The 23,130-nt window shown below is 40.6% G+C and overlaps 2 protein-coding genes across 7 annotated transcripts; both read left to right on the top strand.

Moving 5' to 3' along the window:
* Nucleotides 1-47: 47 nt before the first annotated feature.
* dbnlb (drebrin-like b) lies at nucleotides 48-9,579 on the top strand. 6 transcript variants are annotated; one of them, XM_080040703.1, is made up of 16 exons: nucleotides 48-181; nucleotides 2,604-2,659; nucleotides 2,895-3,007; nucleotides 3,102-3,176; nucleotides 3,941-4,090; nucleotides 4,649-4,726; nucleotides 5,087-5,238; nucleotides 5,353-5,407; nucleotides 5,608-5,679; nucleotides 5,948-6,074; nucleotides 6,399-6,518; nucleotides 6,833-6,915; nucleotides 6,946-7,012; nucleotides 7,253-7,311; nucleotides 7,409-7,496; nucleotides 8,259-9,579. In XM_080040703.1, exons 1-16 carry the CDS (start codon nucleotides 99-101, stop codon nucleotides 8,393-8,395), a joined length of 1,515 nt encoding a protein of 504 aa, XP_079896829.1. In that variant the 5' UTR covers nucleotides 48-98; the 3' UTR covers nucleotides 8,396-9,579. The 6 variants fall into 6 exon arrangements, with proteins under 6 accessions (XP_079896829.1, XP_079896831.1, XP_079896830.1 ...); XM_080040705.1 differs by having other exon boundaries at nucleotides 6,967-7,012; XM_080040704.1 differs by having other exon boundaries at nucleotides 6,833-6,882; nucleotides 6,925-7,012.
* A 3,646-nt stretch (nucleotides 9,580-13,225) lies between these two features.
* arid5a (AT-rich interactive domain 5A) lies at nucleotides 13,226-20,075 on the top strand (the record flags this gene model as incomplete). The annotated part of the gene is made up of 7 exons (XM_080034732.1): nucleotides 13,226-13,250; nucleotides 14,669-14,730; nucleotides 16,984-17,152; nucleotides 17,254-17,306; nucleotides 18,061-18,158; nucleotides 18,250-18,409; nucleotides 18,816-20,075. Exons 1-7 carry the CDS (start codon nucleotides 13,247-13,249, stop codon nucleotides 20,073-20,075), a joined length of 1,806 nt encoding a protein of 601 aa, XP_079890858.1. The 5' UTR covers nucleotides 13,226-13,246.
* Nucleotides 20,076-23,130: the final 3,055 nt, after the last annotated feature.

Below are 23,130 nucleotides of genomic sequence, written 5' to 3' on the forward strand. Positions count from 1 at the left end.
GCCAAAGCTCGCTTCCTGTACAGCTGAAAGGCAGCATCATCGGCACTCCTCCCCAGTAGGAAGGGCGCATCCCGGACAGCTAGCTGGCTAGCAAAACGATGGCAGTTAACCTCAGCAAAAACGGCCCTGCACTCACAGCTGCATTCAAAGAAGTCGTAGATGAAAAATCCAAAACCAACTGGTAAGAAGCAGTGTTTTTAAAACAGCGTTAGCTTCACAAGGGAGGCATTATATTAGCTGCTGTGTTTGCTAGCTTTGAGCCAGTCGACAAGTAAGTTCACCTACCGATAGATAAACTCAACCAGAGAGACTTAATGGTAATGTGTTCACCTCAGCAGACACTCTACTTATTTTATAAATTACTATGTTAACTCAAAGTCAGCTTTGTTTTTACCTGCGACTTGAGCCTTCTTGCGCTTATTTGCCAATGAGATGAGCTAACTGAGCAGCTAGTAACATTGATATTTAACTAGCTAGCTACAGCGACCAACTAACGGGCTCAGCAATTACCGCACATCTCTAAGCTTTTCATGCATTTTTGAAATATTTCGATTATTTCGTCTGTCTTGAGCTTGAACCATACTGCGGAAAGCTGCCTCGACCTACTTCCTGGTAAGATATCGGAAGTTAAATTTGTGAAAGTAATCTCTGGGTAGTTCCTCTTTGCGTTATTTAACCTCATAGTAATGTGTGTGTGATGTTCCCTGAGGTGAAAATTACACCTGTTGATGACAGCTGCAGTGTTTAATGCTGACCTGAATAATATGAATTAATCTCCGGGAGCAATTGTCAAGGGACTCCTGCGGGGGCCATACTCAGCCTGATAACGCCTCTCTTATGAATGGTAGCCACTCTTTGATAGCCTACCTCAGTTAGGCATTTGGATAGCCGCGCCTGGAAACACCAAAGCTTGTAGCATTTCTATTTCTGAAATGCAGCTGACATGAAAAAGAAATAATTTTAATGAAGTGATCTTGCATCGACTAGTTTCATTGTGAGCGAGTTCTGGCTAGCTCTGAAAGTATGCACTTAATAACTGTAAATGCTTATTAGCCTATATAAATTACATTTTTGCACGAGACCAGGCACAATTAGGATTCTTTTTGTAGTATTGATCTGAGGAACCAATCATATATATATATATATATATATATATATATTACATACACACACACTCACCGGCCACTTTATTAGGTACAGCGGCTCATTTTTGTGACCGCATATAACTTATCAGCCAATCACATGGCAGAAACTCAGTGCATTTAGGCATGTAGACATGGACGGGACAACTTATTGAAATTAAGATGGAGCAACAGAATGGGGAAGAAAGGTGGTTTAAGTGACTTGGAACGTAGGAATGTTGAGGGTGCCAGAAGGGCTGGTCTGAGTATTTCAGAAACTGCTGATCTACTGGGATTTCCACGCACAACAATCTCTAGGGTTTACAGAGAATGGCCCAAAAAAGAAATTTGTGTGGACGTAAAATGCCTTGTTGAAGTCAGAGGTCAGTGGAGGATGAGCATACTGGTTCGAGATGATAGAAAGGCAACAGTAATTCAAATAACTACTCGTTACAACCAGCCAGGGTATGCAGAATACCATCTCTGAACGCAAAACACGACCAACCTTGAAGCAGATGGGCGCTACAGCAACAGAAGACCCCACCGGGTGCCACTCCTGTCAGCTAAAAACAGGAAACTGAGGCTACAATTCTCACAGGATCTTTTCAGTAAATACAAATTAGACAAAACAATTCATTATGAAAATATTTGCAGATTCCATTCATCAACTCATCGTCTCAGCTCTACATTACATTGTAGCTTCACACCTGCCTTACCTTCTAAAAGGCAGCAATGAGTGTTGTTGAGTGCCGTAACATCACAATTAAGGCAACAAAAATGGCAATAACTTAATATAAAGTTACCTTAACAATTTGCCATCCTGACACAGTTAAAGCCTCTGTGGTAAATGTGTCAGCATAATCTTTTGACTACCGGTAGTAGGATTATCAAGTGTTTCTTATTATTCAGTGCCTGTAAAAAAAAAAGAAGCTCTTTGGTTGATATATGTAACCTCAAATAAGCTGTTGGGCCTAACCACACATCAACATCACTGTGTGACAGTATGTCAACTGGAAGAGCAAATAATTCTTCACATTCCTACATGGTAGTAAAAATCACAGAAAAGATGCGACATGTCTTTCCTGCAGATCTAGGAATTCAGAATCAGTTGTATAGGGCTACTAATCTTAAAATATTGTTTTTTCGGCATTTATTATCAATGAAAACTCAGTGAAATGTTTACTGGTGGAGGGGCACCCAACCTGTGCAAGTTACTGACATTGACATGGCTGATTTAAGATGGGATTAAAACTGTAGAGATATTGTATGTATACACCCTTGTTCCCTTGTAAAAATGTATCTTGTTGGAGTACGGCTTAAGACTGTGAGTGAATGTTCAAGAATCAGTTTACAAAACATCCGCCGTTTTTGTTCAGTGTAAATGTGGCACATCAACTTCCAGCACAAACTCTCTTCCGTCTGTCTATATCATGGGTCAAGCTAGTATTTTGATAGCCTTAATCCTGTCTGTGTTTTCCACAGGGCCTTGTTCACCTACGAGGGAAACAGTAATGATATCCGCCTGGCAGAAAAGGGGGGTGAGTACATCCTCGTTATATCAAGTTTTAAAGATCTCAACGCGATATTACCAAAACGTGTGTGTGCAGGAATTTCATTGTCAGCATACAGCTGCAGAACTGGAATATCAGCACAAAACAACTGCGTGCCTGTGCTTTTCTCAACCCATCATTTGTACGGGGCAAAAAAAAATGTCTCCGGTTACACAAGCGACCACAGTAACCATTTGACTTTGCCACAATGTTTATGCTTCAGATGGAGGACTGGAGGAGCTGGTTGAGGAGCTGAACAGTGGAAAAGTGATGTACGCTTTCTGCCGTGTAGAGGATCCAAATTCTGGTCTGCCTAAATACGTCCTCATCAACTGGGTTTGTGCAATGCCTAACTGTCATTTATGCATTTTTGTTGCCCTCTTTGTGGTGGTCACCTCTTGAACATGAAGAGTAATCCTTTGTGTTTCAGACTGGAGAGGGAGTGAAGGATGCCAGGAAAGGACTATGTGCAAATCATGTCAGCTCCATGGCCAACTTTCTCAGGGTAACACTCTGCCCTCATGTTTGAGTCTAGTTTTAAATATGCATTTGATGTTCAACTGTAGTCTCTTTATGTTCACGGAGGAGGTCATTTGTGGGCTAAATTTCATGTTATTGATGGTCTTGAGCAGGACTTAAAATGAAACAACAGCATGTTGCAGGCAATGTTTGAACAATGCAACAGCTTAGTTGGATTTGTCAATAGGGACTTTAAGCAGCGCTGTTTATGGGGGGGCTACGGCGTCCTGGAAAGATTCAAATGGGTTGCTGTAGTAGTTAAATCCAATATCATTATGAAACTTTCACAATGGCTACTTGCTGCATAAACCAACTTTGCTTTGAACATTTTGGCTTCCATGTCTCCTAAAGTGGGCAGCTTTTGACGTATGTTTTAGAAGTGTTTAGAAGACGATTTATTGTTAAATGGGGAGTTTGTATTACTGTACGATAGGAACACATATAGCAGTTTAGATTTGCCTTTGGTGCGTATTGCTCAAAACACTTGTTCCTCAGTTGTAAACAGAGAGACTACGGCGACGGTAGGTAGATGCATACATTCACGAAGGCCCACAGTTGTTCTTGACCTCTGTAGTCGCCCGCTCAACCGTCGCTTGTCAAAGTGGCTTAGGTCATTAGTATCAAACTGGCAAACCATGCATGTAAACAAAGAGCTGGGTGGCGTATGCATAAACTACGATAACAACTGCAGGTGTTTCCCTATTTTATCTTAAGCATCGAAATAAAAATGTCTGTCATGCCATGTTTTAGGGAGCCCATGTCACTATCAATGCCAGATCGGACGATGACGTGGAACCTGAAGTGATCATGGCGAAGGTGGGCAAGGCCTCCGGAGCAAACTACAGCTTCCACAAAGAAGCCTCCAGCCGCTACCAGGACAGCGGTCCTCAGGGTCCCGTGGTATGCAGCTTGTGTTTGCTTGTGTTTCATGTTGGAAAGATAAGCAGGAGAGGCCTGGATCTTAACTAAGCTGCTTAATCTCATAACATGGATACATTTGAGATGTGTTTGTCTTTCTCTTTCATTTACACTTAGCTTTTAGCTTAGTGTAAAGCTTAGCTTTTTACTGTTTTTTTTTTTTTTTTTTTTTTTTTTAAACCTAAATACACTTTTTTTAGTTTCTTTCCTCTTCCTTATTAAAGAAATATATCATTCGTTAATGTCTGATATTTGTTAGATATTTATAAACATATATACAGTGTATATATAAATCAGGCACATTATAAATTATTTGCATTCGATCTGCTTCACTGTAAAACTGTATATAGTGTGTCGTCAGAGAAGCTACAAATATTTCATTTGTATCCACTGAATAAATAATGACAGAATAACAAGCAGTAGGAAGATGCATTAGTGTTATGTAAGTTATGCTAACAGCTCTGAAGGTTTGATGATCATCCTGCATTTGTTTTATCATTATGTGAAATGTTTACACAATTTGTCCCTTCCTTCACGCAGGGCTCGGTGTACCAGAAGACCAACGCTATGTCTGAAATCAAAAAGACCAACAAAGACAACTTCTGGGCCCAGACAGAGGTAGAGAACTAACGCTGACTTCATCATCACCTCTGAGACAGTGTTGACAAAGACTTTAAGCAAAAGTTAGCAGCTTTGAAACATCTGATGCATATTGCCATTTCTCTCAAAATCCTATATAAAATACAAGGCAAGCTGTTTTCGTCCATCATGAATGCTAACGTAGTCAGTAGCAGCATTGTTTTGAACTTTGTCTTTTGTTTGCATTTATGGCTTGTCATCACCATGCCTGTCACAGATGCACCTAGGGAGTGGCTGTCATTGACTTGGACATTTTTTCGATAAACTATTGGGAAATCATTAATGGGGAAAATTACAAAGCACCGTTGACCTGTCCTCTACGGTCTTGTTTTGTTTCAGAAAGATGAGGAGACACGGCGTAAGGAGGAGCGCCGCAAGGCAGACGAGGAGCGCCAGCAGCTGGAGAAGGACAGGAAAGACCGCGAGGCCAAGGAGGCAGTGCAGAGGGACAAGAGGGACAAGGAGAAGGCCACGCAACTCGACCAACAAAAGTAGGTTGCAACTGAAGGCAATGCACTGCAGTTTAGACCACTTTGCAGACGCACCTATTAAAAGGTTCAGATCACATTCCCGCGGTCTTCTAAATGTAATCTTTTGTTTAATAGGAAGTACCAGCAGAAGCAGGACGCTGAGAGTAGAGAGCAGGAGAGACCGCGTGTGGTGAGTGCTCTTGCTCTTACACTTTGTTTAGAACCTAATAGAGACATGAATGGGGATACGTTTAAAATAGTTTTTGTATTAGGTGTTACCAACTTTTCTATAATAATGTTGATGTTTGAAAAAGCTTGGGTAGCGCACACTAAAGTCAGGACGGTAGCTATTAACGTAAGCAGTGCCGATATTGATATTGACGTCATCAGGAGGAGCAAGAGGAGAACTCGGCAGCCCCGAGGAAAGCAGTCAAGAGAGGTGAATCTGTGGAAAAGGCTAATGTGAGTTCCCCGTCCTGAAAGCACTCTCTTCTGGCCGACCTGCTTTCCTTTTTCTCATTAAGAGCTGTCTCTTTACGATCAAATGAGGCTCAATGTAACACACCTGTCTTCCGGTCTTTGCTGCATAATCTCTCCTTTTTCCGCAATCACTCACAGAAGCCAGACATCTGTCTGCCCTGAAGTTTCTCAGCACCACTTGCCACTACATTATTAATAACCTGTGGCGGTCTAATGCTTATTGTAAGCGTTATTATTTTGTTTTTCCCAGGAGGCGGCCTCTCTCATCTCCCAGCGTGCTGTGAACCCCAGAGAGATGTTCAAGCAGAGAGAGAGGGGAATAACTCCCGGTGACTCAGATGTCCCCTCCGCTGCCCCTGCTAGCCCCCAGCAGCCAGGTATCCCCACTAAACACACCATATATTCTCTCCATATATTGTACATCTGTTGCTGCCCATCCTGCATTACTACAAGCCTCTCTCTCCCTCTCTGTCGAGTTGCATATGTACAAACTGGTGATTTTCTTTCCAGAGGAGGTTGTCTCCCAACTATTTCAGTGCTTTAACTTTCCATCGGACTGTCTAATGATCTCATAGTCATATTTAACAGTCTCTATCATGGTGTCTTCTCTTCTTCTGCTCAACCTGTCTGCATTATGTTTTCTCTCTCTCGTCCATGTGTTGTTGTTGAATTTGTTGGGGTCCGTGTGTGTCTCTGCTCAGGGCGTCTGCAAAGCCCTTTTCTGGCTAAGCCCACCATGTATGAAAGTGAGCCGGCCAGCTTACCTCAGCGCCAAGCTTCTCCTGTGCCAGCAGGCACCGCCTCTCCTGTCCGTGCCACAGGTGTGCACTTGCACACACAGAAACACACACACACACACACACACTCGTACACATGTGCACACAGTACATACGAAAATATTGTGTGACACTAAAATCTGCATGCTTCATTCCTCATTGTTGTTTCTGTGTGCAGTCATCTTCACATTCCCTTATAATCAATCATAAGTCATGCTTCCTTTCAGTGTTTTCTCCGTTTCCAAGTAAACAATCCAGACCGTTGTTTTGTTACTCCTCAAGTGAAACGTGCCAAGAATGCCTTTATGTCTGTGAGTAGTGTGTACATGCATGTCTGTGCTTGTGTTTTGGCCTTTAAGAGCCTGATGTGGATGATGGACAGTCCAGGTGTGAGTATGATGAGCCACAGGCGGCCCCTCAGGTGCCCGAGCCGGCCCCTCAGGTGCCAGAGGTGGCCCCTCCGGTGCCGGAGGTGGCCCCTCAGGTGCCCGAGCCGGCCCCTCAGGTGCCCGAGCCGGCCCCTCAGGAGCAGTTGAAAGGTGGGGCCCATTTCACACAACACCTGTCTGTGTCTCACCTTTTATACACCACATTGCAATGCCATCCCTTCCATCTGCCTCCCAACCCCTTATGAGAAATGCTGCTGCAAGTTGTTCTAAACACACATTGTTCCTCGTGCCAAACTGGGCTGTTGGGATCAACTGCTGCTGCTGCCACCTGCTGGTTGACACACAGATCAGCTCAGACAATGTTATACTGATGGCAAACTGTCTTTTCAGAGGCGCCACCGGCTGTCAACTCTTATGTTGAAGAGACGGCTTATGAAGAGCCCCCTCAGGTGATCCCTTACTTCCTTTCAGCCAGCAAATGCTTTGACTTTTTTATTTCCATCATAATAAGTATTGAAACATGATTTAATCTCATTCCACTCCCAGGTAGAGGAGCATAACTCCTACGAGGTGACTGCTACGGAGACACCAGACAGAGGCGTCTCTGCCAGAGCTTTATATGACTACCAGGCTGGTGAGTTTTCTTTCCTTATTTATTTTAGGGCTAGCTAGACCATAACATCAAATGGACTAATATACAGTCACCAGTTTTAAAGAGAGAAGATATTTTTGCTTGGATATGCCCCATTCACAAGAAAATTAATTCAAACCCAGACTCACGATTAACATTTTAATAGCTTTTTAAACTCCCAAATTATTCCCCAATATAAGGTATTACCGTGGGGTAATAGCTATTTCTACTTTTTAACACTATATTTTACAAGATAAAGTTGAACTGATCACGATGGAATTACCTTCGCCTTCATTACATTTTTTACTGAACAGCGCTTGAACACATCACAATGTGACTCAATACAACGGATTGACGGTCAAAATCACTGCATTTAATATACATGTGAAGTATTTTAAGCTGCATTCTGATATTTAACATCCTTAACACAATGATGATTTTTTTGGGGGACCAACTTGTTCATGTTTGTCATCTTTTCTTTCTAATTATTCCTTCTGAGAAGAGGCTGTCACGTGACATGTGATTTATGAGTGTGTCTAAATAGCGAGTCCGCCTTTGACTGGTTCTTTATTTTACAATTAGGCCTATAGCATTTACATAAATTCTGTCATCACTTTTATAGCATCTTCAAACACAGGCATTGGGGGTGCTGCTGGACACGGACACACTCTGGCATTTATTATGTACATGCACACATTACACAGCAGACGCCGTTTAGTCAGTGACAGAAATTCCAAAAGTGTACTGTTTGTTTGTCCCATCCAGCTGACGACACAGAGATTTCATTTGATCCCGACGAAATCATCACCGGGATTGAGATGATAGACGAAGGCTGGTGGCGAGGCTATAGCCTGGACGGCCATTTTGGAATGTTCCCAGCCAATTACGTGGAGCTTATGTAGCCCATCTCCCCCACAAACCCGCCCACCCCCTCCTTTCCCCCAGATGATCAAATTGGCAGCCATGGCAGAGGACTTCTGCAGTTAAACAACTTACAGCAGTCAGTCCTCGCACACAAGTTGAGCTGCTGAGGCTGAAACCAAGCAAATGATCCTCCACATCAAGGACCAAATGATCGGATGGTAATCACAGGCCACACAGGCTTCTGAAATGTCTCCTTTTATAAAGAAATCTATTCCATTTAAATTGTTGATGTTGTAAGAAACTGGTGGCTTAGTTTAGGGATTTGTGAAGACCCATAGGCTGACCAAAATTCCATCCCAGTCCCCTGAGTAAAACATCCCTACCCATGTTTAAATGTGATGCAGTCCAGTATCAGCCTTTGTTCAGTCTTAACTTCAATCGTGAGCACTTCTTGTTAGCATTCCTTACAAAGTGACTTCAGTTCTATTTCAGGTATAATTTAGTTGTTACTTGGTAGCAAATGCTCCTGTACATTTCAGGAGAAGAGAAAAAAAATCAAATATGGTGGTACCAGCTTCTATGTAATCTTTTGCCTTGTTTTTGCCATTGTTTACTGGCAGACTGAATTTTTCCCTTTTTTTTATTTTATGTGATTGAACTTACATCCTGTATGAATTTCAAACCATGTGTTAGTATTGACCTGAATGCGGTGGTGATTATTTAACAAAAAAAAATGATTTTGCTGTGCTCTGGGTGCTTGAATATAGTGGGGGATGGTTTAAACGATTAAGTTTAATTTCTTACTGATTATGTAACGGTTGTTTTCATTTCAAGACCTCCCCCATCTGAACCAGATCATTTCAACATATCTAACTTTTTTCCGGGTCAGCATTGTTTTTCCTTTGTTTTTTTTTTCTTTTTGGGATCTCACTGGTCTGAGGTTAATTTTGACAGAGTATAACGTGATATTATGGTGCCATAATGAGGGGCAATGATTGCTGTGATTGTTGACATTTTAATTGAACAATTTGAATTATGCAAGTTCACCGTTTTTAACATGCAACCAAATTTCTCACTCTTGAGCTTTTAGGTCAGTCGACAAGAAGATGAAATGGATCGATCACGAATAGAAAAAGGGCATCATGTATCCATTGCATTATTCATGTTTTGTTTCTACAGAGTTTATTGTTATGCACAGACATTCTTCATAATAAAATAAATAAATAAACCTGCCGTGTTTTCATGTCTTCTCTTATGGGTCAAAATAAGCTTGAAGTGGTGAAGAAAAACCTTTAGGGATTTTCAGAGGTCTAACAGGAACACAGACACGGTCGGTGCTCTACAATCAGTTTCCTGGAATGAGACAACAGCTGGGGAATTCACCTCTAATGCATAGGTTTCATTTTCACATGAAATATCTGAATTCACTTCTCCCACATCCTCTGTTCGGGTGACTGACAACTAGAGCCAACTTGAATTTTGTGTAATGACTGACAAAAATATGCGAATTTATATTAATACAAATGTATTTACACATTCATATCTGTTAGATATACACGCATTTTGGGCAGGTCATCAGTGAAGTTAACTCATTGGCGTTGAAGGCACTGAAAAATATAGCTTGAGAAGAAAGATTAAAACTTTTAAGTCCAACTGTTTTGTTACAGTTCTGCAATAAAATGTCATCTTAATAGTTTAAGAATGAAAAAATCCAAATATTCAGTTTGAACCTGTATCAAATGTTAATTCATTACTATATATTGGTCACTAAATAAATTAGCCTGTTATTGTGACTTTTCTTTATAACCATAATCCAGCTTTAGTTTAGAATGATTTCCTTTTACACTAAACCATCTACCACTCGACATCAAAGCTATTTAAATAAGAATATATATATATATATACGTTTTACAATTGTGCTTTCAATCATTTCAGATTCTATAGCCCAAGTCCTTCGATGCATCTTTGAAGCCTTTTGTTTTGTGGAAAGCCTCATTCTTCAACACAGCTAATGACAGTTTCTCACCATGACCAGAATCGTGCGAGCCACTTGGTACATGTTTGCAGATTGTTCCCAGGATAGTGACTCACTTAAGACAGGAAATCTTTTGTGTTGGATTCACAATATTTTCTCATTTACATTGTGCTGCCCTCACCTCCACCTCAAATGTTTATGTCAGTGAAAGTCTGAAATGAATAGCCGGGGACTTTCTCACTCTTAAACACCCATGTTATTTTGCTCATCGTCTCATCATCTGCTGTTGGCTGCAGGACACGGAATAGAGTTCTGCATAAACATATTGTCAAAATTCAATAGAATTCAGACACTTTTCTGTGTAAAGCTTCATGACGTTTAATGCAAGTTTAAATCTCGCCACACGCATTAATTCTGCAAGTTACTCTTTTCATTTCTACATTCAAATGGTGAATCAGATATCTAATAAGGATCAAATGTGTTCTGTCTCCACTAAATAACCAGGGGTTGTGTTTTTATAGGAACAGTTTTAATTTCTTCCATTTTTGCAGAAAGCCTTGTTAATCATGTTCACCAAAGAAATTCTCTCAAAAACCAAAAACGTGTCTTGTATCCATCAAATAAAAAAATGTTTAAAAAAAATCCCTCTGAGATTTGGACATTTAGTAGATATTTGGTTATTTTGACATTTAAATGTTAATCTCTTTTTGAAATGTCAAACTCTATCCGCAACAGATGGGGGAATAGGGCATCCCCCTTTTTCAACAGATCAAAAACACTCGGAGGAAATGTGGATAGTGTCGGGTGCAGCTCGACAGTGTTTTTCTCTCCAATTCTGTGTTATTGTACTGAGTGGGGAACAGCCGAGGCACGGTGGAGGGAAAATACAATGGTAAATCTGACTTTGTGAGAACGTATTACAGCTAAACTGTCCCTTTAAGTCAAACATGAAATCCATAAATTCTATGAATATAAACTTGACCCTGTTTTTTTCCAAGGTCAGCACCAACATGTGGACATCAGGATATAGAATCTGATGACATATCTTCCTCTGACTCATAACTGGTAGTAAAAAAATTCATGACTGTTTTCTTCTTCTTCTGCTTCTTCTTCTTGATACTCATCTCTAGTGGAAAAAATTATCTCCTTCTGCTTTGTCCTGGTGTTTTATTTTTAACCAATATCTTTCAGGCAATAACCAGCAGAAACTATTTTAGAGAAGCGGGGCCTCATCTCTTCTTTAAAGTGTCAAGTTTCCCATCCCTACCAGCTACCAGCCAGTCTCAAGTCAATGTGTCAAAGTCAACTTTATTTATGTAGCCCAATATAAAAAAAAAACAATTTGCCCAAGTTTTTTTTTAATCATTTTATCTTAACCATCTGCACAGCATATGACGGCCTCGATTCAAACAAGGAGACACTTTCCAAAAACATTAACAAGTGGAAAGTGATAGAAATCGAAGGAACAGCAGCTACATCAAAAATGTTCGTTACAAAAGTATTACATAGCACTATATTTAGTACTGCAGCCTTTTTGATTTGCTCCCACACAGGTTAGGACAAGTTTTTATTTAATCTCAAACCCCACTGTGCACTCAGACAGCAACATTATGTATACACTTCATCGGAAATGATGAACTAAAAGAGCATCCAAACCGAAATTCTTGTCCTTGCTGAACTCCAGTGGTTTGTTAATTGCTGGCCTCGCTGCAGTAATGTAGGAGTGTACTACCTGTGACATCATCAGTGATGGGTGTGGTTACAGGTGCAACAGGTGTGAAACGTTATCAAGAAAGGAAAGCAAAACATTACTTTTCAGCCTTTATTTATTTTTTATTTATTTTTGTTTTTTTACCTTAACCACTACTCAAACTCCTATAATAATTCTTCATATCGTACCAGGTACATTCAGAATGCATTTTGAGGAAGCACGATGCTTTGCAAATATTTCATTGTGGTATTTCATTCCTCATGTCGCACTTATTGGAAGATATTCTGTGAAGGCAGGAAATGTCTTCACCATTGGATAGGATAAACACAAAATTAATTCCAATGCTAAACTAGCAACACACATTAAAGTATGTCTCATAAAGCCTCATAATGACAATCAACATTACAAAATGTAAAAAGTGTCTCATTTCATTCCATATCACCTCATCTGTTTGATTGTGTAATACTGTATTAGTCAGTAATGTGCCAGTTCCTAGAATAAATGTCAAATGTACTCAAGCAGCAATGCACGTTGACAGTAAATGGTAAACGAATTTCAGTTGAATGTTTCTTTCACTTCCCTAAATGTGGCAATTTTGGTGAGGTCTGTTCACTGAAGGTGAGCGGACTATAACATTTTATCTCAAAACCAACTAACTAGGTTAAGTTAATGCAACATGGAAATTTGTGGACAAACTTTTATTTCGAGAAGTGATTGCTTGAATATATTCTCATCTACAGAATCATTTGTGGTAAAACACACAAACAGTAATTCATTATACAGTTCCCTTTGTTGCTGTAACAACACAGTAAACATAAAACAGCAACTTAATTTTGCTCAGCTTATTTATCTGGAAATAAATAATAAACTACATAGTTGGACAGCTATAGGTCTGGATACAAGATCCGAATGAAGAGTTTGATCCACACATAGAGCAAAACAATTCAAATGCAGCTGCTGTTTTTTGGAATGAAACTTAGGCGATGAAACAGAGAATATACATTGTGAGACTTAAGTGACGTAAAACAAAAAAAACAAAAAAATCTGCTTCCCAGTCATTTGCTGTGCAGCGAACATTCGACCAATGAAACCCTTCCGTGGCGACACCTTCCTTTTTGGTGGTGTGAAGTTGAAGAGGGTGTCGCATGAAGTACTGTCACAATACACTGTCAAGCCCAAGACTATAGAAGACAACCTCTGGAAATGGGTGAGAAGGACTTTATTATCTCTATTGATAGCTGATTACTATTCATATTTAATGTTTTATGGATTTACCACAATGGGTTACATTCTGTGAAGTTTGAGTTACACTGAACTTGATAAACATTTACACCTTGAATGACCTTGTTAATACAACACATGAAACACTGTCTGCTGTTTGTTTTTGTAGAAGCACATCAAAAGTATATCAAGTTAATTTGGGACAGAAATAAAGCATTTGTATTTAGAAAACCATCATGCCTTAGGATTTCACCATCAACCTCAATCTCTTTGGCAACAGCCCAAATTATTATATGACAATATTTTGACCAATATTGAGATCAATATCCACTTCAAACACCACTGCTAATTCATTTGTTAACAGAGAAATAACCTGTAAAATGTAGCGATGTTCAAAATAGGGCTTTTAAAATTGTAAAGTGTATGAAAAATGTGTTTTAAGCACCTGAAATGGAGAAGTTAGAGGCTACTGAAAGCTAAATTAAAGGTTCAAGCCGCAGCACAGGAAACAAGTGATCTCAAAAGAGAAGCATATTGGTTTTGCACACAAATGATTTCACTGTGGGTGGAGGTCTAGCAGTCTGTGAAGAATGACATTCATTCTCAGAATCACGTTTCATTCCCAGGGCTTGTGATTTCTTCATATTTGGGGGGTTTTCTACACATGCTGCATGAATGTGGACCTGATTATATATATATATGATAAAAAATATATATTTGAAACTATGTATCCATTCATTAATAAATATGACATTCATAATTATTTATTTATATAAAATTAAAAATATAAATTATAATATTTATAACTATTTATCAAATATAATCATATACAAATATACATATAAGCACATATTTACAAATATGTAAATAAACATATTTTTACATATGTAAATATATATTAAAACCATTTTTTTGGGGAAAAAAAAGTTCTACAGATTTAAACTTTTTCTGTGCCATTCATTTCACATCTGTTATTACAAATACTACTACATTCCTATCAATGATGATGACGTGCTTTTATTATTATTGTTATGTTGTTTATCTTGGAATAATAGGCTTAACATACTGTACACTGTAGTATTGTTTGTTTATCAGTTTTTTTGCTGGAGATAATCTCCCCCCTGGCACACATTGTTGATGTGTTACGAATACGATACCATTCAGTGCAACATAGGCATACAAGTGGTTTTGTTCAGGTTGAGGAAGTGGTTTTGCAAACTGTGGTTTTATATCAGACGCAGTTACAAGAAAGAAAGAAAAAAGGTTCTACAGATTTAAACTTTTTCTTTTGCTGATCGATCATCTTACGAAAACCTATCAAATTACGAAAACTACTACATTCCCAGACTCCTAAAACTAAAACTGTGAACGTCTCTGCTGTGTGTCTTTTGTCAATGTTTGCAGCTCAAGAGGACCAGAGTGAGACCAATAACGAGACGGATAAAGAGAAAGGGGCAGAGAACCAGGTACTTACCAATCTCACTCATGAAATAGATCAGTGTCAGTTGGCCTATGGTAGCTATCTGGGCAATTTCCATCACTTACAGTTAATCAGTGACTACCGACATGACTACTCAATGACTTGAGCATCGTGTTTTCATTTCCCCTTTCTTTTAAGTCAATTTTAGAGAGTGGCACATTTGCTGATAGTGCGTGTACAGTCGGTGCTTGCCGGACGATTTTGAAATGAGTAACAAGGATTAAGACAGTCTGCTTTTTGATCCTGAGAGGGGCCGGCGAAATGCACGCAATTACACCTCACACACATCACAATATTTCATTGCGCATAGAGAAACTGCAGGAGGTCCTCACCAGCCACTGTTCTGGTAACTGAAATGAGAGTTACAATATGAGAAATACAAATTGGCTCATCAAATTTCCAGGGCTGATGTTAGTTGAAAGCCTGGTGGTTTCTGTGGTGACTTCTGGCCTGCTGATTGCATCAATCCAGCACAAGTGACAATCATTGCGAGAGACACATATCCACACCTTGACATCAACATCAACCCACACGGTTTTCCCCCCCAAAAAAGAAAAGAAAATTCATCTAGTGGAAATCAAGTGAATGTTTCTTTCACAATGATATTCGCTCTCAGGCGTAGAGTGAGATCTGCAGCAAAAAAAGAAAGGGGGGGGGGCTACAGTGTGCAGCTTCGAGTGCAGACGCTTCCTGTTGGAAACCATTGATGAACAAATCTGAAAGTTTTGTGAATCAGATCTGAAAACAATTACTGAAAGTGGAAAGGCCTCTTTTTGAATATCAAAACAATTTGATGGAAGAACCCGAGCATCATTTTGCAGTTTTTCATTATTTTAGATTGGTGGGGCCACATTTCAATATTGCACATGTTCTAACTCTTTCTACCAATAATTCATTTTTCGTTATTTTTACATAATGCCTTTAATTGGAAGAGAGCAGGTGATACAGAACAACAGTGGAAAGTCAGAGCTGCTGTCTGTTAGCTGGGAAACAGCATGTGTGGAGCTGCTGAACTGTGACTCAGTCGGGGTGATCTTGGTTAGAGGCCTGCACCTTCACTATTACTCACTCTAGAGGCCTACTTCTCGGAACCAGGAACCACATTGAGGAACTTGATTCAATATGAAACCACCTTCGAGGCCATGTTGTTGTACAATGACTGCCACAGAAATAAAGCAGCTTCTATATACGTGTGGTGATTCAAAGATGAAATATTGACACCGTCCATTGTGGTCTCTTCTCGCATTCAATCCGTCGAATTTTGAACCGAGGCGGAGGCGATGTGAGATTTCACATTTAAATATCTGCCGTGAGGTATACCGTAATCTACCATTTCACTGAAGTGAGTGTATCAGCAATTGTGTTCACACGGTAAGACTGCTGGTGCGGTGGGAAACCTGCTGCCACATTTTCAAACCAAATACTTCACATTGCTCCACATAAAATGTTCATGGTTGTACATCAACACTACAGCATGGTCAGAGTGAAACTGAACAAAAATAGTTTCGTCCTCACCAACAGTTTCTCTTCTTAAGTCTTCATAGCTTTATACTTCTCTTCCTGAAATTTCTCCAACTGATGGCTTGAATTGTGCATGCCTTCACTGTTTCATTTCTCCTTTCTTTCAAACCACAAATAGTGACATTGTCAATTTCTTATAGCTGAGTTCTGGTTATAGCCTGCTTTGCAACACCTACCGCCTAGCATGAGTTTGTATGCTAAAAATCCTCCTCAAAGACAGGATCACAGTAAACATGCAGCCGGTTACTTTTAGAAATGTTTTAGATATTAGGCCTACAATGCAGTATGTTTATTCAAAACCATGGCTTCTCGTCAGCTATCCCTGATGTAAACTGTTTACGACACCTTTATGTACCCTATGCATTGCACGCACCCTATGTTTGTCTTTCAATGTGACATTTGTGATACCAGCGACAGACAACTCCAGACCAAAAACCCCACAAGTCTGCTGCTGTCTCTCCAGACAGGATGTGTAGCGGTTATCTATTGAAAGTAGCGGTAAAACCCTACTCTCTGATTTCAACATTTGCATCCCATGAGATGACAAGAGAGAGTGTCGTTATTTCCCATCCGTCCCTATACCATCAACTGTAAGACAGGTTCCCATATCGGTGCGGTGGACCATGTCGCGTTCACAGAAGCAGCTTGGTTTTCATGCAAAACATTACAAAATGTTTTACTTTCTCTCTCTTATGCAAACCTGGTTTCTCTACAATAGGCCTCACCGTCCGTCATTGAGATCCATGACTCTATGACTGAATGCGAGGACGAGGAGAGACCCGATCTGTTGCAGATGGAGGAGAAGGTGTTTGTATCAAGTCTGCACTCTTTCATGAAGGACCGAGGCACACCCATAGAAAGGATCCCACATCTGGGCTTCAAGCAGAGTGAGTTCACTATAGCACAGCGCTTTTGCTGTCGAATGAACGCAATACACACGCAATCCGGTAATAACTCGATCCTTATGCGTGTTTCCGTCCACTCCCAGTTCATCTTTGGAGCATCTACAAAGCAGTGGAGAAACTCGGGGGCTACGATTCAGTAAGTGCAAGTTCTTCATTCGACTGATGCAACAAGCGTCAGTGTTTACAAGCTATCTCAGTGGAAAATGAGCTATAGGTCAGGTGCTGGAGCACGGTGGTTTCTACCACATTGAAGCTGCATGCCGAGCCCTCGATGCATCTATCACCGCCCATGCTCTGTTGTCTTTGATGTTGACACTTTGGGACAAGCTGTGAAAGTGAAACTCACATTGAAATGGCACTAGAGCAGATCTGGGGCTCTGAATAGGGCTGACCAATTGCCACTACTGAGATGTAAACACTACACTATAAGACGCCCACATATGTATAAAGTTGATAAAAAAAAGTGAAAGTCCTATTTTAGTTCTGAAAACCAGGCAACATGGCATTTAAACTGAACAACTGAACAGCTTTAAAACTAGATTTGAAAGCAGATATGACTGCTACAAAAGCCTGACACCAACCAAACTCAAGGCACCCTATCTCAGGAGAAATTGAGTTTAAGATAAATGGCAGTGGGACACTGGTTGCTACAGTTTATATAAATCAGCACAAAAAAATCATTTATCCTAAATCATAATGTGTGCATATTGGGGCCTCTTTTATGGCAATCCCAAACCAAGCAGACCTGCCTTTTGGTTTTATTTTTGACTGGGTGTGCTGTGCCCTTCATTCTCCCAAACATCTGTCTTTTAAAACAAATATTTCAACCATTACAGACATTTGTTGTTACTTATCCATATGCACTTTCCCTCCACCTTGTCCTCTGCCAGGTGACGGCGCGACGTCTTTGGAAGAAAGTGTACGACGAGCTGGGAGGAAGTCCAGGTAGCACCAGCGCTGCCACCTGCACCCGCAGACACTATGAGAAGTAAGGATCCTCCTGTTTTTTTAACTGACCTATCCATGCAGTCGCTTTGTGTCCACTGAATCCTGATCAGAAATCCTGTCATTGGTTCTAGGCTGGTGCTGCCATTCGAAAGACACGTAAAAGGAGAGGAGGACAAACCTCTGCCTCCGAGCAAACCGCGGAAGCCATACAAGAGGAATCTGGACGAGAGGGTCACCAAGTCTGAGAGGAAGAGGAAAAGGACGCAGTCGGACAGAGAGATGGATTCTGAGGTGACCGGTCTAAATGACTCAAAAAGAGAGAAGTCTGTTTGAGTGAATACTGTGTCAGCATTGAGTACGCAATTCTGTAAAACAATTGTTGTCGAAATAATTTTTTCAAGATATTGTCTGATTTTTTTTTTTTTTAAGATTTTTTTTTGGGCATTTTTATGCTTTATTGATAGTGTAGAGACAGAGTTGAAATGGGGCAGAGAGGGGAGTGACATGCAGAGAACGACCGCGGGCTGGAATCGAACCCGGGTCCGCTGCTGGCCGAGGCCCATAGGGGGGACGCCCAACCAACTGAGCTAAGGGCGCCCCCATATTCTCTGATTTTGACACAAAGTGATTTTGACAGCAGGCTTTCTCTAGAATCACTGACTCCACATTTTAATATATCCCCTGTATCATTTTACAGACACTCGCCAAGAGGAGTCCAGAGGCTGCCTGCCAGAGTGATGCGTTGATGCTTTCAAACCCAGTTCTTTGGGCCTCCACCGCTGATCGACTCCATTCAGACTGCTCTCAGCCAATCAGAGCAGCCGCCAGTCTTCGCACTTCCGTCTATGCCCGCCTGGTCCCTGTCCCGGTCCCCACGCCCAGCAGCCCCTGGGCCGCTCACATCCCATTGGCCGCCGGCGAGGTCATCTCCCCTCTGGAGAAGAAGAAGCGAATGGCTCAGGCTAGCCTCAACTTGCCGCCTAGTCCTCAGAGCGAGGACAATGAGAGGCCCTCAGTCATCCAACGCTCCCAGTCTCCGGCCCGGGCCTCTCGCTCCGACGGCTCCCCTGTCCCTCTATCCTCCTCCTCTTCACGCAGCCCTTCCCCTTTCTCTGTTTCATCAGAGGACGGTCATGTTGGGAATGAAGATAAACCTGCGTCATCAGGCTCTGAACTTACCCAAAACTATTCCAGCTCTGTGAAAAGTACAAACCAATGTAGTGAGGAAAGCAAGTCTGTGAGCTGCAGTCAGATACACAAGCCCGCTGCAGGACAGAGTAAAGACGTAGTTCACGTCAACTCCCAATCCGCAGACGCCACCAAAATCCAGAGTAAAGACCCTACCTGGAGGCCGATCGAGAAAGGCAAATACTTCACCCATCCTTTCCGCTTGTCCTCCTCTTCCTCCTCGTACACTGTGAAATCTGACTGGGCTCCAACGTCTACCTCTAGTTTCACCAAAGTTATCCCCAAAACTGTGCAGCTCCTGCGGCCCGCTCCTATTCGGCCGGGTTATAAAGTTCACCATGGCAGGCTGATGCAGCAGGACGACTCTGTGACCCGCGCAAAGAATGTTGTGACCAACACTAATCCGTGGCTTTATCAGACAGAGAAGAGGGAGAAATCCAGGACAACGCTGCAAAAAGTTCCTCAATCTCAGCAGAGTCTGTCCCATTCTGCCGGCCCCAGCCTGCCGGTGTCGTGTGTCCTTTCAGGCTACGATAAATCGGGGAGAGACGCCAGACTGCACCAGGCTGCGTTACACCATGCATATTTCCCCAACAGAATGAGACTACCTCAATCCCAGCTAATGTACCGTCATGTCCCAGTGGGCCCAGCTCACACTGCCCTCATTGGTTCTGCTGTTTACCCATATCCCTACTCCATTCCTATGCTAACTCCCCAAGTTGCATATACCCTACCTGCCATGACCCCTATGTATACTCACAAGCGGTGATGCTTGGTCAGCCGTTGAGCTTGTTGGTGCACTTTTCTATTGGTATAATGCTGGTGAAGCCTTCTACTTGTGTTTATAACATGGCATAAGAATGCAATGCTGCGTAAACATTTCGGTTAGCTTTACATGCACGAATCCCCCAGTGGGAAACTAGTTACTGTAATTAGCTGACTGACTGTGTTGAACTTCTGTGACCAAAGCCAGATAAAGGGAAAGGAAGTCCATGGCTAGAGATATTTATAAGATCACAGTAAAACATGTTGAATCGAAGTGCATTCAACCAGTGCCTTACTTTTGAACTCACAGCAAAACTGTCCAAGATTGCTGTTGAAATGTAGGCCTATGTATTATTTCTTATTGTTGTAGTTTGATGGATACAAATAAACCACAGTCTGTTATTTAGGCTACCACAGATTGAAAACTAAATGTACATTTCACTCCAAACAATTACAAAATATCACAAGCTCAAACACATCCAGTTCTACACAAAATTAAATTCTGTCAAAACCGAACCTTTTTTCTCACTTGCACTATTTCAAAACCTTGTGTTCAAAGCACACAACCTTCTCACTGTACTGTATTGTGAAATCTGCTGAATATAATGGTTGTTAATATTATACTCAGTGTTAAATATTATCAAAGATATTATATGCAGATCTAATTGTCATTCAAGTGTATTTAAACAGAAAGTAATTTAAGGATCATACATAGGAAATAAATAAACATAAAAAATACCTCTGGTCCTTTGAATTTAATTATATAAATGTGTAAGAACTAGCATAAGATATTTCACCACAACAGCATTCATGTTGACAAGAAATGCTTTCTTTCAATTGTTTAGGTCTATTGATTTATTAAAGGTGCACTATGTGACTCTGTGTGTGTCAGAGAAGTGAACATTTTCTACGGTATATTCTCATAACTATATAATCTAACCTTCCTCACAGGAAAATTGGATCCCTGGAAAACTGTTAGTTAGAGTTAAAGTTAGAAAGCTATATTTAAATTTGTTGTTTCAATGTTGTTGTTTTTACAGCAACAGGGCCCACCATTTTGTTTACAAACATAGGTCTACTCTAGTCTTCCATTTGGTTCCAGGTGCCTCAAAATAATTTAGTTTTGATTTATGATGATAGCATTACTCAATAAATTACATGTTGAGAAATTATCTTTTGTAAACTAACTGCAAATGTAAACAGATCCCCCTCCTCTTAAACTGCAAAGTGCACCTTAGATAATTTGTACAAGTGAGTGTCATCATCTGGTTATTCAAATGGATTCATATGTTTGTCATGTAAATGAGTAGGTCATCAGTGAATAAGAATAAAGGACATTCATAAGTTAAAATACGTTGACAAAAAAATAGGCAGGACTAGACCGTCTTTTCATGTTTGTCACTAAAATAAACTTTTCTCCTTTCTTCTGGGCATCAATGCCAGCTGCTTTATTAGTGCCTGTTGACCTGCTTTACATAATCACCACAGCCTTCCAGGTTGTGCTCTGGCTAGTGGCTACAACTGGGCTGGCAGGTCTGTTGTAGCACAGATAAAGCCCAAAAGAAGCTACTGCGAGGTGAATATTGATGTGCAATACTGTGCCACATTGGCAGTGCCATGCAGGTCCATGGTGCCATGGCGGATGCAAGATCGTAACTGTTTTCTGTGGCAAGAGCAATGAGGAGGAAAGAGGAAGAGGAAATCGGGCAGCTGGAACAAACAAAGCAGAAAATGTAATTCCCTTTAAATGCACACAAGCGGAGAGAGATAAACGTGGGCGCAAGAGAAACATAAAAAACATGGTGGGGTTCTGAGTTATTAGTATTTGCATATGGCTAATGAATCACATTTCACACAATCAATTTTGTTTTTAATAGTTCTTCAATAAAACAAAATTTAATTTGCTCAATATTTTATAAAGTGCATAAGCATGAGCATTTGTAATTAAAGGTGGATTCCGCGATTCTGGAGAACACTTCTCAAAAGTATCATTATTTTGGAAAGTGAATGAAATTAAATTCTCCTGATATCGAATCACTAGTACAGCACAAATATATTCCCTGAGTGAAGGCTCTCAGGAAGCATTGCCTTCTCCATTAGAAAAAAATGCAGACCTTTAAAGTTATTTTAGGGACTTTTTCGCATATCATAAGTGGATTGTCCAAGTGCTGTAGTTGTAGCAAGCTGGCAAATATGGTGGCCATTCTGCACATCTTCATCTTTAACATAAAAGATGAGGCTGCTCTCACAGGTCCAATAGTAGACACTTGACATAATCTAATTCAGAAACCATGAAGGTGAAGTGTATTGGGCTAATAGTTACAGGAAAAAAGGATATATAAATGTCTTTAATATTTTTTTATTTACTTCTAAATATTGAGGAAGACATTAATACCTGGGCCTGTCAATTATGGACCTATAAAGACCAGACCTCTCCAATCTATCTCTTAGCCCTAAATTCCCTCTTTCCACCATTCTACATTTACCTCACCTAATCTTTCAACCCTCATTCTATTCCTCCCTCCATCTCCTCACCCGCGAGACCTCCTCTTTCAATTTAATTAAAAAAAAACGTTATCGTCTCTCACATAATGACAGAAATTGCCTTCAGTTTGAGGCTCAAAACTAAATAATTATACAACATAAGACTCACCGAAAATGACAAAAACAATTCAGTCTTTTTTCAAAGTTTCCTCCCTCATTCTATTCATCCCTCCATCTCCTCACCCCTTTCCTCTAGTCTTCCCACCCCTCTTTCTCTATCTCCCTAATTCATTTATGTTCCTTTCTAGCTCACCCCTCTGCCTGAAATTCAAAAAATGTTTGCCTTTGTGAATACATACTGTATAGAGAATAAATACAGCTGCATAACATCATGGTCACTATAACGAAGACGTTGTGTTGTCTGGGGACTGGGGTTCAAAATGTTTAAACTAGCTGAAGAAGAAGTATTGGGATTGCTGTAGTCGTTTATGTTTGAATTAAGGTTTGAAAGCTTGGAAAAACTGAAACTGTTATCATGAGTGATCTGAGTGTAGATAAGTTTACATCAACCATGA

This window comes from Ammodytes marinus (genome assembly GCF_949987685.1).
Source record: "Ammodytes marinus genome assembly, chromosome: 2".
Lineage (NCBI taxonomy): Eukaryota > Metazoa > Chordata > Actinopteri > Uranoscopiformes > Ammodytidae > Ammodytes > Ammodytes marinus.

Excerpts from the sequence above, each read along its gene's own strand:
- dbnlb (XM_080040702.1), top strand. The coding sequence starts at position 99 with ATGGCAGTTAACCTCAGCAAAAACGGCCCTGCACTCACAGCTGCATTC. Across the intron at positions 182-2,603 it reads GAAAAATCCAAAACCAACTG|GGCCTTGTTCACCTACGAGG; the intron begins GTAAGAAGCAGT and ends TGTTTTCCACAG. Across the intron at positions 2,660-2,894 it reads CCGCCTGGCAGAAAAGGGGG|ATGGAGGACTGGAGGAGCTG; the intron begins GTGAGTACATCC and ends TTTATGCTTCAG.